The sequence below is a fragment of the Suricata suricatta genome, chromosome 3 (genome assembly GCF_006229205.1).
Source record: "Suricata suricatta isolate VVHF042 chromosome 3, meerkat_22Aug2017_6uvM2_HiC, whole genome shotgun sequence".
Classification (NCBI taxonomy): domain Eukaryota; kingdom Metazoa; phylum Chordata; class Mammalia; order Carnivora; family Herpestidae; genus Suricata; species Suricata suricatta.
Window position 1 is genome coordinate 167364269 of NC_043702.1, and position 17903 is coordinate 167382171.

The 17903-nt window shown below is 45.7% G+C and overlaps 1 protein-coding gene across 2 annotated transcripts in view; it reads right to left on the reverse strand.

Annotated features, from left to right (window-relative positions):
* Positions 1 to 402: 402 nt before the first annotated feature.
* PBX1 (PBX homeobox 1) overlaps positions 403 to 17903 on the reverse strand; it is a 284299-nt gene continuing 266798 nt past the window's right edge. The window contains exon 10 of one of the 2 annotated variants that reach the window (XM_029935694.1): positions 403 to 893. In XM_029935694.1, the coding sequence (XP_029791554.1) occupies positions 801 to 893 (93 nt within the window). In that variant the 3' untranslated portion in view covers positions 403 to 800. The remainder of the gene's footprint in view (positions 894 to 17903) is intronic. The other variant, XM_029935695.1, reaches the window with a different exon arrangement.

Sequence of the window (17903 nt, forward strand, 5' to 3'; positions counted from 1 at the left end):
AAAGACTGTGCCTCTGAAACCAAGAGCTGTTAGGAGGAGGAGGAGAGAGCCTCCTGGAATTCTGCCCTTCTTGTTGCTTATGTCCTCTCCTGCTGTGTCACCTCCTGCCTGGAGATCAACCTAGTGGAAGCGAGACCAGAAAATGTGGCACCTTTAGAAGCCCAGCTACGGCAGCCCCCAGGGCACAGCGAGGGCTGGGAAGGAAAAGGAGGAAGTGTTCTGAGCGGAGCTGGCCCAGGGAGGGAAGAACAAGGGGAGGCTGGGGGCCTGGAATGAGGCGGGGAACGTGGCGCATTCCTGCTAAGAGGTAGTGAGAGTAAGAAGAGAAACAGAGAGGGGCTGCCTGTTGACAGAGGGAGCGAGGGATCCGAGTGAGGTAAACTTGGCTCCTCAAACGACCAGCATGAAAACATACAAACACGTTTATTATTTTCTTTGTATTGTCTTTCCTCTTTAGATTCCTCTAATTGTTGAAAATATCCTTCCGTGATGTGATAGAGGGCAGGGACCCAGGGCATCTAGGACAGAGGGAGGGAGCGGGAAAGATGGCGGACACCAGGCTGATAGCTGGAGGCAGGGAAGGGTGGCTTCTACCCAGAAAAAAAAGGGAAGAGAGTATAAAGAAGTGTCCAGATTGGCTGAAATAGCATCCCAAAGAAGAGAAGAGAAGGAGACTCTTATTGTGTTTGCTGATTGCTTCGACCTCCAGTCTGACCGCTTCAGCGTTGGGAGAGAAACCCTCCCTCCTAGCCCTGTCCCGACTGGGGCACAGGGTCAGCCGGGATGCGATTGCTGGGAGATCAGTTGGAGGTATCAGAGTGAACACTGCCAGGGCCTTCTGTAGGGGAGGTCACTGATGAAGGGGTAGTGGCATCCTGCCAACCTCCATTAGCCTAGAAGGGAAAAAGGGAGAGAAGTCAGTCTTCTGAGATCGGGTGGCCATTTTGAGCAGACAATGACAACAAGGCAACTGGGGTCAAGGGCCTACACAGTGCCTGGCAATGGGGACGCTTCTCAGCTGGGCAGTGATTCTTGTGGTTGATATTACTCCCTCCACCCTCAGATGAGTTTGGGCCCTCCCACGGAGCCTTTGGCCACAAGGTTAATACCTCCCACTTCTCAAAGCTATTTTAAGTCAGTGCAAGCTGTCAGATGATCATTGCGATGCTCTAGGGGAACGGCAGGTCAGGGGACCCAAGTTCTAATTCTGACTCTGGCAATGAGTGGTTATTGCCTTTGGCGGAGCACTTGTACGTCTTTGGGCCTTGGGTTCCTTTTTAGGAAAATAAAAAGGTTGCCTGAATGCTTCCTAAGGCCTTTCAATGCATGTTCCGTAAGTCAGGGGATTCCAGGCACCTGTTCTGTGCAAGGTTTTGTACTAGATGCTCTTGGGTTTACAACAATGAGTGAGATACGGTTCATGTCTTCAAGGAGAGGGTAAGACATGCGTATGAATGAACTAGAATTCAAGGCAGAACCTAAGAAATGGCACAACCCAGCTGTGACGGTGGTTGAGATGAAGGCAACACCCCATCTTGTGGGGGCGTCAGGAAAAGCGTTATGGAAGAGGTTCTCTCTGAGCCTCCAACAGTACGGAGGGTGATTCAGGCAAACAAAACAGGTGAATACAGAGGTGGACCAAGGACTGATCTACACGAATAGATCTAGAGAGGCGGGTGAGCCAGGAAGCTGTAAGTTTCATCTATGTTTATAGATCATTTTTCTAAGACTCTAAATCCAGAAGCACCCAGATTGGAATTACTCTAAAAGGATTTAATGACCACCCCTTTCCAAAACTATCCCCCCATTAAAATAGCTGGAGGATGATTTGCTAGAGCGGTTAATTCACGATGCATAATTCATGATTGTTTATATATTTTAAAGCATTGAAATATAAGTGGGCTAAAATGCCTTCCTCTCCCCCCCAGTTGCTGTGTTCCTTTGGAGTTAACATACTCCCTCAGCTCTAAAAAGGTTAATGTTGAACAGACCAGGTCTTAGGCATTCCTGGTAAATTATTTTTTACTGTACTCTCCCCTCGTTTGCTTCTCTGAAATATTTGGGGTACATGGGGTGGGTGTTAGTATTGCCATTTGGGAGGGGTCACAGCTCCCACTCTAGAATAATCCACAGCACCCAGGACCTATGTGCTGGCAAGCGTGCTCACATTTCACTCATAAGAAAGCAGGGGTGCGAGAGAGAAGCAGGCTTCCGGTTTACGACGGAGACACACAGGCTTCTTATCCTTTGAATCTAGGCTCCTTTTCCTCTGACCTTCTCATTCTCTTGGCTTTTGTTTTCACTGGCTCCCCCAAAGGATGTTCCACTTTCCCCAGGAAAGCCAAGCTTTTAATTCAAAGCAGCTCCCACCAGTTACCTCTTCATGAGGAGAGATGTTTTTCGGCCCCTTCCTAAAGAGCAGGCAGGTCTAGATACTAAGAGGGCAAAAGGTTAGCCTTAGTCAATGCCAAGGGCATTCCACCTCGATTGGGGATCCACAAATAACTGCACGAAAATCCAAATCTCCATCTCCTGACCCAGTCAGGGAGCTCCTCCCCCCCCCAGCACATTTCTCTTGTGCTTGGTGAGGGGTCGGAAGGGGACAATGGGTGACTCAGTCAGTTAAGGTTCTGACTCTTGGTTTTGGCTCAGGTTATGACCTCACGTGGGCCTCTGTGCTGAGTGGGGAGCCCGCTTGGGATTCTCTTTCTCTCTCCACCTCTCTCCGCCTCTCCCCTATGTGCTCTCTCCCCAAATAAATAAACATTTAAAAATATACAACAATTCCTTCTTTTCTATCTTTCTGGGGCCAAGACCCTGTCGTATGACCCGAATCAAGAACGGAACCAATTCAGTTTCCTAATGCAGGCTGGTCACAGGGGAGGCAAGGGCTTAGTCCCTCTTGGCAACCAAGAGCACGTGTATTCTGGTGCCATTTTAGGAGGGATGGGAACAGCGGTAATACGCATTTTACCCCAAAGAAAATTCTTTACTGTCATCGATCTTTTCTGATTATAAAAGATAAGATTTTCCAATATAATATTTGCAATTGGATATGCAATATATTTGGAAAACAGAAAAAGCATGGAAAACAAAATGCACAACTCTCAAAACCCTATTGTGTAAAGATAGTTAACTGTTAGCATTTTGATACCTGTCTTAATAATCCTTTTTTATAGGTGTGTGTTTAGCAGAGAGACAGATGGATAAATAAGTAAATAGCTCTGTGTGTGTGTGTGTGTGTGTGTGTGTGTGTGCGCGCGTGTGTGTTTGCTGAGTGGTACAGGATTTTAAGAAAACTGGGCAGAGCTTCCCTAAGTGCAGTTTCAGGAGGCAGAGAGTGAAGTGCTCGCACAAGAAGAAAAGGCTCATGTATCTTAGAATCGACCTGGTGGGAGACGTGGAGACGCAGACACCCCAGGAAAGCAGTCTGCGTCCATGTCAGAGTCCAAGGCACAAAAGAGTTTCACTGCGTCGCGCCCCTAATGCACGGCTATTACCATTATTTAGCCATGCTTCAATTTCATTAAAATAACAATAAGCGGTGCCAAAAATAAAGCCATTAGCAAAGAAAATGAGCCCTGCGGGGTCTCATTAGGAAGGATTTGGCAAAGGCATCCTGGACCCACCAGAAGATTCCAGGAGACTCCTTTTGATTCGGGTGCCCGAGATGAAATAAGTCAAACAGTAGACATCCGAAAAAGTTTTGTTTTTCTCAGACCAGTGCACAAGACGCCAGAGGGTACAGGGAACTCACAGATGGCAGAGACAGGAATCAGTTAGAGCTGATATCAAAACTGGCATTTTAATTATACTACTTGGCCCGGTGAGGAGGAATATATAAGACTTCTGAAAAAGAAATAAAATCAATCTCTTTCTTTCACTCCCTCTCTATCCATAAACACACACACGGACACACACACACACGCACGCACGCTTCAGATTGGGTGATCAGCTGTCCCATCGTGCCCAGGACCCCCTCAGGAGGTGTTAACTTGAAGTCCTGTATCCTTTAACTACACGCCCCCCCCCCAGCCCAGGCCCAGGAGTAGGGAGAGGGCTGTTCATCCTCCCCCAGGGTATCCGGGCAATGTCCCTTCCTTCTTGCCACCTTGGGAACACTGCAGCCTCTGGGTGTCAAGCGAGATGAAGACACGCCCTTTTTGGAACAAGCATGCCTAACACAGGGACAGGTGCAAGACTCCTCTTTTCTGGAGCCACTTGATACCACACAGCACAGCTTCTGCCGCCGCCGGGGCTAAAACCTCTGTGATCAGAAACGGCGAGCAAGCCCAACTTGCCCAGGCTTCCTGTAAATCATTCCGGCTGCTTCGGCGCTGCTCCAGCCTTAATGCAAGGCGTTCGGAGGCTGCTCCGTCCTGGGAAACAGCTGACCTCGCTTACCGCCACGTTAACCCTGGGGAGCAATTCCTTCCCGCTTCCAGACTGCGGGTGCATATTAAGTAGGAAGCTCCGCCTTTGTGTGTTTATTTCTCCCTGGGGCGGGCGTAGGGAGCGCGGAGGATGGTCTCATTAGCGACTATGTGTGGCGGGGGGGGGCAGAAATAAGACTTTTCCTTTTGATTTTTCTGCACCCCAACTTCCGCCTTCACTCATCTTCAGATGCAAACCTCCCTTTGGAGGAGACACACTCCCTTCAAAATGCTGATGTTGGAAATGCACTTGAAACTTCATGGGGTGGGGGGTGTGTGTGTGGAGGGCGTGGAAAGGTGAAATCTGCAAAACCAAGTGCGCCCTTGGTATCTCTAGGAGCGTCCCTGACGGAGGAGCGTTTCTGTTCGCAGCTGGTCATACAGGTAATTCTGCGGCCGGCGGCCTGGAGGCGAGACCTGTTCTCACATTTAATTCCACCAGATGAAGCCTCGGCCAGCAGCAGGCTCATCATGGAACCTTCTGGTGGAGGAGGCCAATGGAATACAAAATTAGGACAAAACACACACGGTTTCTTAGACAAGAAAACCTGGACTTGCAAACACAAATGAATGAAAGGAGTTTGGGAACAAAATATTGCAGAACAAACAAACAACTATTGACTCTACCTCCTACCCAAATGAATTTGGCGCCTCATTGATGGTTACCCAGTGTTGCCGGGACCCCCTCTAATGGATAAGGTGCAGCCTTCCTGTCGGACGAGGCAGAGAGAGCTAGCTATGAGGCCAGGGATAGAGCAGTGGGGGATGGGAAGACCACGTGGGGTCTCCTGACAAAATAGGAGAACATGGAATTGTACCTGAAGCCCCTACTTCTCTCTTTCTCTCCCTCTCTCTCTCTCTCTCTCTCTCTCTCTCTCTCGTGCGCGAATGCGCCTTCCCCAGTCCAAACAAGGGCCACCTGCCTCTCCCTTGCTGTTGAGGGTCCAGGAATGCTTTTAGCCCAGAGCAGTGGCTGCCGAGCTGAGCACAGCTGGTCCCATCCTCCGCTCCTTCCTGCTCTTCCTCTGAGCTTACCTTAGCAGCACACAGTTGATGCAGAGAATTCATCACCTGATGTGACAGCCCAGGCGAAGCCTGGCACTAAGAAACTCTCATTTGCAACCCAGAAATACGCTGAGGTGCCACAAACTGGCTGATGTCAGCACCAAGTAGAGCTAGATCTGCATATGGGCCAGATGCCATTACCAGGGATGCCTTCAGCGTGGCCGAGGAGGCGGACCGGCTCCAGCCCCCCAGTGGCCCGGCACTGGTGGGGCCAGCCAGGAAGGAAAACAAAAGAAACGGGGATGTACCCTCTCTCCCTCTCCATGCACACACACGCAGCCAGGCATGCACAGGCACACACAGAGACACACACAGCCACCACTTATGGGGGGGGAACATCAGCTCCCTCAGTGAGGCTGCATCCGAGATCAACCACTTTTCCAACAAGATGGAAGAACTATGTTCTCCTGATATGCATATAGTTTCCCCAAGATCATACGCCAAGCATTTACCAAAACGATGCTGTTGGAAGGTCCCCTCGGAGGCAAAATATTCAGTTTCCCCGGAAAGTGTGACGACGGTCAGTAGGCACATGCCCACTCTAACAACTTCTGGTCCTACGTCCAGCTGCCCCCAGAGCGATCTTTCCAAAATCTTAATTCCTATCTTCCTGTTTAACCTCCAATGGCTTCTCATTAGCCTCAAGATGAGGTTGAGTGTCCTCATCAGGCCCATGATGTCCTTGATCTTGCTTACTCACCAACTCAATGTTTGTGTTTAATATTTCAACCATATCAGCCTGCTAAGAAATTCCCCAAACAGAGGAGTCATTTCATGCCTGCTTCTTTCCCCTTGAAGACTCCACTCATCCAATTACACGCCACTCACACCTTGTACTGTTTTCCAAGATTGAGGTTAAGTGTCCTTGTGCCCCTTTCTGCCCCTGGGCAATGTGACGTCTCCTCCTCCTGCAGGCCCCCACCCGTGTTCTCTGTATATGCCCGTACCAGTACCCGTGCAGCCATACTGAGTTTGTTCTCACATGCGTCCGCCTCGCTCACCAGACGGTGACAACTGGGCCATTAAGCTTCTCTTTGCTTCCAAAGTGCCTACCACAGTGCCTGACACAGCGCAGATTTTAATAAATGTCTCTTGGAGGGACATATTAGGAAGAACATAGACATTTAGCGGCAGGCACTACAACATTCAGTCTCCATGGTGGGGGTGGAGGGATCCACAGGAGCAGGTCGGTGACCTCCACCGTTGAGTCTGCCTACATGGAAAGAGCTGTGCACACCTAGAAAATACTCAAGTGAGAAAGCAGTGCCAAGCTTACATCTAGGAACTGAACTCTTCTCTTACGACACAGACCTCAAGGAGAACTGGAATTTCATCCCAGATCCCAAATAAGGAACTAGGATTAATATTTATACTGTGCTATACTGTTTCTTTAAAAAAAAAAACAGTTGGGCAAAAACCAAACACTGGACCCTTCCTGTGGTGCCTCCAAAGCTTAGCACACCATTGCAACAAGGGGTGTTCTCCAAAGGGCACAGGGGGACCCCGAATCTGGAGTGGCCTCCCAGTTGCCGCCTCCGGCTAAGTGAGGGTCATGAAAATGCACGAAACAGACACTGTCCCTGCGTGGCCTGTGGGGACTTTTCTCATCTTTACTCTCTCTGAAGCTGAGACTCCCACACAGATCCAGCTTCTGTTATCTTGGGGTCTAGGCATGGAGCTGTCAGATAAAATACAGAACGCCTCCCAGAGCTGGGCTAATCAACCACTAGCTTTTTAGTGTCCGTCTGTCCCGTGCAGTGTTCACAATCACGAGATCTGGGCATTTCTGCCAGGGGGAATAATGTGTGCACTCAACCAACAGTAGCCCGTTCTGGCTTATGTTGGTACCAGAGGCAACTCAGAATCCGTTTCGCTGCCTGTCTTGCTCTTTCTGCACCTGTTTCTTTGCACAGGTACTTTGCAGGTACTTCTCTTCTGTAGCTAGAGCTCCTTCTGCCAAATCCATGGCCAGCTTCTGCTAAAGTTCCTGCTATTTCTTACAGGTCAGCTAAGACTGAGGTAGGACTTGCTCTTGTGATTCGAATCCTGTTTTGGAGCCTTAGAGCCTCAGCTCACCAACTCCCACCTGTTATCACATCTCCTGGAGTCAGTCCTCTGCTTGGACTATCCCCATGCTGCTGGCTCCCCGTTTCCATGGTCCCCTGATCACTGAAGACATCCTCCCTGGCTGCCACCTGCCACTAGGTCAGTTCCCGGTGACCTTCCAGCCGAGTCCTGCCATGACCTCCTTTTCTGGCGGGCCCCACCACAGCTTCCTGAGCCTCGAGAGTTTGCACCGAAGGTCTGTATGTTTCGAAAAACCAACAGCAAAGCAGCCATTCCTGGCAGAGAACAGATACCCTCACTAACCAAGACTTCAGTACTTTCAGCCACTCCCAGGAAACAACAGTTTGGCCTGCTGCCCAAGTGAGATTCCCTTTATCTCTACAAGGTCCAGCAAGAGGCCCTTTGCCTTTGCCTGTCCCTCTCCTCTGGTCTCTAGAAATCCATGTCATCTTCCACAGCCTGACTGTCATCCACTTCCCTACATGCCAGCATCCCTGGCTTTTGGACCCTTCATGTTGACTTTTAGCTCTATGCAGCTCTTATTTATTTAAATATCTGTGTAAGCACCGGGTCTTCCTCACGGTCACCATTTAATTGTGAATTCCACAAATACGTCCCCAGTGCGTGGCCCCATGCTCTGTACTAGGCATGCAGTGGGAGATACCACACATCTGACGTCTGGTCTCCTGCAGCTTACTGCCTCATGGGACGCAGGCATTTGACAAGTTGTCAAAAGGACAAACGTAGATTCTAGGTGGTAGTAAGTGCAAGGAGAGAATATACTAGGGACCTCATTGCGCTTGGGCTTCTGGGAAGTCAGCCCAGAGGGGAACAGAAAATAGACAAGTAGACAGAGGGGCAAAGAGGCCACTAGGCAGAAAGAGAATCCTTTCCAAAGGCTCCAAGGAACTGAGAGGAGGCCAGAAGCAGTGGGACCCGAAGAAGGGCAGCCATGGCAGCAAGATGGCACCCGAGAGTGCCAGGGCTCCATCATGCCAAGGTGTACAAGCCATAAGAACAGCTTTCATTTTCAGGCTCAATGAGATCATACATCATTCAGCCACAGGCCCTCAGAGGACAGGGATCATGTCTCAACGAGAGGGGCTCAGTTAAGTCCTTGAATTGGACAAACAGAAACAAATGCTTTGAAAGCTTCCATTGGTGGCCTGCTCCATGCGTACAAGGCTGTTGGGCTGCCGGTGCCCATGATAACCACACAGTAATGCAGGGATTGTGGCAGCGATTCTCTTACTCTGGTGGATGAGTCTCAAATGGTACATAAATCCAGTGGGGTTTCCTATTCTTACATGTCATGTGAGGAAACTAGGACTCAGAAGCTAGAATTCACCAAACTCAGCCCCTGCTCTGTGCAATTGCTTTCTGGCACTTCAAGATTCAAGAGGTCAGGGTGCATGACTGTGTGGGCACCGCAGGCACAGCATGGCTTAGGGCTTCAAGAAGGTGGGGGCTTCGTGTCTGTGGTTCACCTTGAGGGACCCTTGTGCTGCTTAGGAAGATACTAGAAGCTATGAACCACAAGACCGGTCCCAAAAAAGTCTTTTAGGGGATTCAAATACCGCCCCCTTCTAATCCTCAATTCACCTCATCAAACTTGTTTTTGGACAAGACAAACTACTCCCCTGGGGTTATACTTCCGAGACAACACTGTGGGTGGTGCCATCTTGCTAGTTAATATGAAGTTATCTTGTCTGGAATGGCAGAGACCTGCTCGAAGACCTGTAGAGTCAATTTGGTATTCATCTACCTGGTATGAGCATGGACTCTCTGACCAGTCACTGCCTCCAACCTCAAACGGCACACACTCTACCCGCTGTCCAAGGGGTGCCCGTCAAAACCCAACCACAAGACCAGCAACTGCCACGTGGTCACCGTGCGCCACCCTGCCAGCACCCACACCACACGGCTAAAGTTCCCATGAGGTCAACTGTGAGATCACAGTTGGATCCTGAATGGCACCTTCTAAGCTTCATTGTTTTCTAATTCATCTGTTGCAAAGGCCCACAATTACTACTATCCTGTGAGGCTCTTCAGACACAGAGGATGGTTTTGAGTGACCCTTTCACAGCTCGCACAGGATATGAAGTAGTATGAATTCCCAAGTTCTCCGCTGGGGACTTATTTCTGTTAAAAGTGCAAATAGGACAGTTACACATAATGGTCCCATGTCCCGTCGACTTACAGAGTCCTTGTGTTACATCTACATCGGGAGTTAAACATCTGTTTTATTTAACTTTGTAGAGTCAAAGAAAATAAGTTCAGCTTGATTTAGCCAAATAGAGGGGCATTAGTGCAGTCAAGTATTTATATCTGAATAAACATCCTCTATACTCAGATCTGCATAAACCAGCACACATCCACACTTAGTGTGCAAAGAGGCAGTTTTGGCATACTCTCTCGTATTTCCATAGAACCAATACACATGTAGAAAACACAGCATGTGAAGAATGCATATACGAACATGCACACACTTGCACACACACACAGACGCTGCTTATACTAGAAAAGAGTAGCTATCTAAGAAAACAGAAAACTATATTTACTCACATGGCCAAATCTGGATAATACAAGCAAAGGGTAATTTTTTTCAAACTCTCAGTATAAATTATCTGATTGGCTGATTCACTACAGCCCCCCAAATTCTTCATTTTATTTTTATAACCTCTGAATTTGCTTTGGCTTTGCTGAAAGGCTAGTATTTACTCAGGGCACACACAGCGATTGTACACACCTTCATGATGAACGGGAGCTGTACACAGAACACACACACACACACACACACACACACACACACACACACACAAAACGCATGGTGTGGACCTGGAGGCTATTTACCATCACACAGGAAGCTACAGCCCCTTACACTTTTCTGACCATCCAAGAGACAGCAATTACCCCAGATTATCAGACCCACAATGACATGCCGTGTAGAGAGAGACACTGAGCCAACTCTGCGTCCCGAAGACTGGCATATTCAAGTACACTTAGGACATTAATAGCAATTTACGTGCCATCACTGAGACAAAGCCACAAAGGCGCCACTGGCAGCCTCTTATTTTGAAGCCTGTTATTTGTGGGAGTTACAGGCTATAATCACAACAGAAACTTTCAAAACCCTTATCTTCCGTGACGCACCAAATCTATTTCAGAGTCATAATTGCTATGTCACCAGAGAGTTTGGTGCTTAATGCACTCAAATGCCATTTAGTGTTTGCAGGGTCATTACAGCTAACAGAAGGGGGGTGGCTATGGTGGGAAGCTGTAGGGGAGAATGCAGACAGAGGACATTGAGGGGAATGTGCTAGAATGGGGCACTAATTTATTTAGGGAAGGATATTGCTGTTTTGAGAATTCTATTTACTGACAGAATGAGAACAAGGGCTTGAGAATGACCTGTAGACTGGAGAATTCAGAATTCATAGGCCCCCATCCCACAGAGCTTCTGTGGATGCCAGGGAATGGCCTCTTTTCTTCTGGGATTCTTGGCTGGGTGTGTGAGTGGGTTGATTTTTTAAAGTTTATTTTATTTTTTTCCTTTTGCATTGTTCCAGAAACCTCTGTAGTGTGAGTCCTCCATTGGTGCCGTGGGCTCGGGAGTCTGACCTGGCTTTTCTGTATCTGTTCTGTTACAGAATGATGAGGGCAGAGGGGGACGGTGCCGGGGAGGTGTCAAAACTCAACAGCCCAGAAGAACGTGCTCCCTCACAGGAGGAAAGAGAAGATATCAGAAGACTGATAACGGCAGCCAAACTACAAGAAAACAGCATGTCGTCACTCAGAAGGCCATGTTTTAGACCTATGTTGAGCCAAGGTCATAAGAAAGCTTGTTAAATGTCTGTAGCTTGCTTTCTTCATCTGGAGGATAAAGTAGCCAAGGACTTAAATGGCAAATCCTAATACTTCCCGTAATACTAGGCACAGGGTAAACTGTCACGGGACATTTGACTGATTAATATATCTCTAGTTTTCTAAGGACACTCTTGGGTTCTATTTGATAGCTCTGGGTTCTTTCAAAGACTAGAAATACAGAAAATGGTAAGCGAATTCAGAATGCAGGGTTAATTTTTTCTTTAAAGATCAACACTAGTATCACTTATAGATTTGCCTTTAGTTTTCCAGGGATAAAAATCCACCTTCGGCAGTGAAGAACTTTCCACAGAAACAGACAGAATGAGACCTGGAGCCTTATTCCTCAAGAGCCCTCTTCCACTGAGCAATGAGTTTCTCTATTTTCTACATGTTAGCAAAGTACAGGATGGGATAATAACCTTGCATAACACTTCTTAGAAATCAATAGAAAAAGATGAACATTTCATACAAGGTTATTAACAAATGAAAGACGTTCAATCTCACTAGTAATCAAAGAGATACAAATTAAATTAAAATAAAAATGAGATGCGATTTTATAGTTTGATAATTGATAAAGATTAAAAAAACTGTCAAGACACTGTTCCTGAGAGTGAGGAAGCAGAACAATCATAAACTGCTGCTGGGAACTGTACATACATAGAAGTTTCCAGAAGAAAAGCCTGCCATACATCACAATGGCCTTAGACTAGTTCATATCCTTGGATTGGGCAATTCTATTTTGAGTAATTGAAATGACAGAAAATATACAGTAGTTTTTTCTGTACTATGATGTTAACCACCGAGTTTTTAATAATAGTAAAAAGAAAAAAGAAAAATGAAAAGAAAACAGCTTGCATGTTGCATCGTGGAGACTGATTAAGTAAATTATGGATTTCCCCTATAACAGACTCCTGTGCGGTTATTAAAATTATGTTTGAGAAGAAATGCTTAATGATATGGAAAGTATTCATAATATATTTTTAGTAAAATAAGTAGTTACAAAATGATATGTTCAATACGATCATAGCCTTTCTACACCCACACAAAACACACTTACACACAGAATGCTAGAAAGCTGGAGAGCAAAAAGTTAGCAGTAACGTCCTTCTGTGGGATTTTCCTGCATTCTCCAAGTTTTCTATGTTAAATATTAATTTGTAATCAGAATGTAAAAAGTACATGTAGGGGCACCTGGGTGGCTCAGTTGGTTGAGCGTCTGACTCTTGATTTTGGCTCAAGTCATGATCTCATGGTTCATGGATTCGAGCCCTGCATCAGGCTCTGCATCGTCGGCATGGAGCATACTTGGGATTCTCTCTCCCTCTTTCTCTGCCCCTTCCCTGCACTTTCTGTCTCAAAATAAATTAATAAACATTAAAATAAATGTGAAATTTAGACAAAGCCTAAGAGGGAAAGTCCACATCTGATTTAGGTCTTTGTCTTGTGTGTTTGAAAGGTCTTGGCAAACCTCTGGAGCTCACTGGAAAATAAACCGGTGCAACCAGTGGTCAAATAAATACAGGTTGGAGGTCCTTCTTGGACAGAGGCAACTGGGACTCTTGCTTAGAGAAGAGAAAAGTTAACAAATGATTTCCAAACTCTCTTCAAAATATAATTACTTGTGAAGAATGTTAACAAATTTGTTTTTCCCTTGCCACAAAACAAAAAAAAAGGTTAAAGAAGGTGCAACATAGCAATCAACTTAAAAGAGATGCAGAGTTGCTTGATTTTCCCTGCCCTAGTGCCCAATGCAGTAACTGGGTAATAACGATTCCAAGAAAATGTCTGCCAATCAGAAGAATGGGTGAATGAGTGAACAAATGAACTGCAGATCAAGCTCAAGGCCACAGAGACAACACCGTCCCAGAAGCAAGCATCGGGAGGACGAGGAAGGGCTGCAGGTCCCTGATCGCTGAATACACACCCATACCAGATTTATGGCGTGATTGAGGAAGATTATAGGGTACAAGGGATAGAGAAGTCAGGGGTAAAGGAGGCACACCAGGCTGTAATAAATGGAAAGAAAAAGAAGAAAAAGCCATTTTTTCATGTGGGAGAGACATTCTGAACAACAGAAACACAAAAATGCATGTGTTTGTGGGGATTCTGCTCAGGTAGAAAATCCAGTCACAGGTCTTCTTGCTGGTTTAAAAATAAATAATAAAAAAGAAAAGGGAAAGAAAAAGGAAAGGAGAGGAAAGGAGAAAGGAAAGGAAAGGAAAAGAAAAGAGAAGAAAGGGAAAAAGAAAAGGAAAGGAAAGGAAGAGAAAAGGAAAGAAAAGAAGAGTAAAGAAAAGAGGAGAAATCTCCTGACTAGAGGTTCAAGTACCCTCAATGCAAAAAGCATGCATTAAGCGCTTACTATGCACCAGGCCTGACCTGAAGGCTGGGATACAAAACTAGAGTCCTTCTGTTTAGGAATCAGGGGGCCTAGAGAGAAAGAAAAGCAAACAATCAGAAAAGGACTCCCATTCCAACCCAGTGCACTAAGTACTATGTAGATCCAGGCTGCAGGGACTAGGAAGTCCTTCCAAGAGAAGATAATCCTGAGTTAAGTCGTGTACATCGAGGGGGATTATGAGATCCTTGCCCACTGCCCTTGATCCTGGGCTATGGATTCCATTGCTTGAGAATATTAATCAGTAGGAATTGCCTCTGGGAAAGGCCAAGCTGTGTAGGACAAGATTCGGCCAGAAGTGACATTTACAGCACCAGGCACTTTGAGAACCCATAGTCTACATGAGAAGCACCAGGCCAGGTACTGCGATTTTCAACAGCAAAACCAATTACGTGAGACAAGGAATGGGAGTGGATACCTGCGGGGCTGTTTTGCTCACCTTTCATTTTGTTGTTGTTGTGATTGTTCTGATGCCTGGTTTTGCCTCCCTCTGAACATTTTCTGTTTACATTTTTAAATGTCCTAATTGTTTTAATAAACTTGAATTAAATAAGATAATGCATATAAAATGCCTAGCACATGAGAAGTGTTAGTTATTAATACAATTATTAAATGTCATTTTAGCCTGTTAATTTTCTATCCTTAGTGTTAATTGTTCTTTAATTTACTACTTTATACCACTTCCTTATTTTATTACTACTTGATCTGTTTTATAATCTTTGTAAGTATGTTCTTAGCTGATGTTATTTATTTGAATCACTCATCCTAGTTTATTTTGTTTTTATTGTTCTCTTTAGTAATTGTGTTTCCTAATTGCTTTTAACCTTCACTTGGCCACTTCACACGCAATTTCCTCTTTCTCCCACCATTTCCCCCCCTCCTGTTGGTTCTCCTGTGGCTCATTAGTATATTCTTTCTTCCTGATCCTGTTCTTCCTCTTTCCTAGCTCTTTTTTTAAATTTTTTTTATTACGGAAGTATGGTTGACATAATTTCCTACCTCTTTTAATTTAATATTTGTCACTCTTTTTATATTTGAATTTTTGAAGTTTTACTCATGTTCTATTATCCTTGCACTTGGTTGCATTTAGTTTTTATTTTATTTCTTTCTTTATTTACATTTTTAATGTTTATTTGTTGAGACAGAGAGAAACAGAGCATGAGCAGGGGAGGGGCAGAGAGAGAGGGAGACACAGAATCTGAAGCAGGCTCCAGGCTCAGAGCTGTCAGCACAGAGCCCAACGTGGAGCCTGAACCCACGAACAGTGAGATCATGATCTGAGCCAAAGTCAGACGCTTAACCAACTGAGCCACCCAGGCGCCCTGCATTTAGTTTTTAACGTCCTGAAAATGCCAAGTGTTCAGAGGAGGGGCAGTCCTGGTAGAAGTCACGGCAAAGCGAGGTGGTCCCTTCTTATCCTTCCTATTGGTCTGGGAGAGATGGACCACGACTTCTCTAAGTTGTTCCCCTAGTTTCTTTTTTGTTTTTTTTTTTTAATGTTTATTTATTTATTTTTGAGAGAGAGAGAACGAGCAGGAGAAGGGCAGAGAGAGAGGGAGACACAGAATCCGAAGCAGGCTTCAGGCTCTGAGCTGTCAGCACAGAGCCCAACGTGGGGCTTGAACCCACAAACTGGGAGATCATGACCTGAGCTGAAGTCGGATGCTTAATTGACTGAGCCACCTGGGAGCTCTTTCCCAAGTTTTTTTTTTTTTTTTTTTATGCTAATCTTCCTCTCCTAAGGCCATTATTTACATGGGTAAACTACTGAGTTAACAGGTAAAATTCCTTTTAGTTTACTGTCCCCAAATAAAAAAAAAAGATTTCTCTCAATTTCACACCTAGATTCCTCAAACAGTCTTGCCGTCTATTTTAACAAACAACCAAACTTCTCCATGAGGAGATACTGGATCTGAAGTGTCTGCTGTCTCTCATGTAGAATCACTGGGTCCCTGGCTAGGTTGGTTAACCCAACAGGACACAACAGCGGTGTCATGTAGGCCGCTCCAGGGAAGGATTTCCTGTGTAGCTTTTATATTTAAGTTTAGTAAGACAACCAACTGGTCTTAAGCATTCCGTGTGCCGCCCAAAAAGGATACCTAACATAATAGTCATCACTGAGTTCTCATTCTTTTCCATATCAGCCAGGCTCTAAAATATTTATGACCAGGAAATGTAATAGATTCTCTTAGTGTAAGGTTCTTGCCAATTTCCTTTACTTAACATCAGAACTAGAAGTTCAAGTCTCCCTCTGGACAAAGGGAAAGAACACAGGGTTTGGAGTCAGACTTGGGCAGGTCTACATCCTGGCTCTAGCTCTTCCTGGCTACTGGATCTTGAGGAAATGACTTAATCTCTCTGTCTGTTTCTCATCCACAAAATGGAGAAGAGTGTGTTCATAAAAATACTAAACTATATCAGGACACACACTAAATGTTACAAGTTACGATCCTCAGCGTGGGTACTGGTGGAAAGTCAGGTCTGCCTTGGAACTTTATGTGTGGAGTCAGCTGTGCCTTGGCTCTCCTGCCCCTCGGAAAGCGCACAGTGTTCAGCAGTGACACTGGGTCTCTCTCCGACTCCCAGCGCTGGCACGAGAGGGGCCTGGAATTTCTATCCTCTGAGCTTCACCCCCTCCGGTTACCCCCTTCATCTCAGGGGTTGGGATGGGCTGGCAAACTCCCACAACAGGTCACTTCTCTAAGGAAAACTAATTTTGGACAGGTGTGTGGCTTTGAAAGCAAACAAGGGCGCCTGGGTGGCTCAGTCAGTTAAGTGTCCGACTTTGGCTCAGGTCATACTCTCACGGTCCGTGAGTTCGAGCCCCACGTCAGTGCTGACAGCTCAGAGCCTGGAGCCTGCTTAGGATTCTGTGTATAATTTTGGCTTCCTAACTGAACTTCAAGCTAACGGGGTCTAGAGAAGAAAAGGGAGAAAAGGGCAGAAGATAAAAGAGGGGAAATACAAAAGCTTCTAAGGGAGGAGATCCACTATAATTTTCAAATACCATTAGTATCCGTTTTTATGTATTTCAAAAGTTTTGATTATGGAAAAGGGAACTCAAGTCCCTTTAAAAGCAAGTGATATCAAGTCAGAACCTATGGCAAATGTTGAACAAAGCATCCGATTTGACGTAAAATGGACTTTTCAGCAGAGTCTGACTGTCAGGTCAAGCGAAGGGGTGAGTGGTGGCCAGGGAGACATCTGAGAGGTTGGGGAAGAACAGACCATTCTCTGGACAATTTGTGCTCTGTCCTTCCTTTTCCTTCGTTTTTGTTTTTGTGAATGATCAGAAAGGGACAGACTAAAGAAAAGCAGGGTAGTAAACCTCTATGCAAATGCACTACATTTGTCAAAGCTCAAAGAAACATACAGTTCTTCTCTGCACACTTAAGTGCATAAAATTTTACCTCAGAAGAGAGAAAAAAACTGCCTTCAAATAGTGAACTCTAGTTAATGATGCACAGACCAGTAATGCTTATTTAGGCGAACATGTACTGCTGTCTACAATTTACTTTGAAATGCATCAGAAAAAGTAAGCTGAGGGGCGCCTGAGTGGCTCAGTCAGTTAAATGTCTGACTTCAGCATGGGTCATGATCTCACCAGTCCTGAGTTCGAGCCCCACATTGGGCTCTGTGCCGACAGCTCAGAGCCTGCAGCCTGCTTCACATTCTGTGTCTCCCTCTTTCTCTCTGCTCCCCCTCCCTGCAACTTACACTCTTGTCTCTTTCTCTCAAAAATAAATAAACATTAAAAATAAAAAAAGGAAAAAGTAAGCTGGATTGGTAGATGGGTAGACGGATGCAGACTTGGACAGATATGTGATGAAGCCAGTAGAGAGAACTATTGATGACAGACTTCTAGGTGGTAGGTATACTGGCCTTACTGTCAAATTCTTCCAACTCTTCTGTACATTTGAAACACTTGAAAGGAAAACATTGGGAGAAATTTTAAAGGTAATATCCTTAACGCAAAGAAAATAATGTAATCTCTTCTCGTGGGTTAAGTCTAAAGTAGCATTTAAATGTGCTTCTCCCTAGAGCAGAGCTTCACAAACTTAACGTGCTTAGGA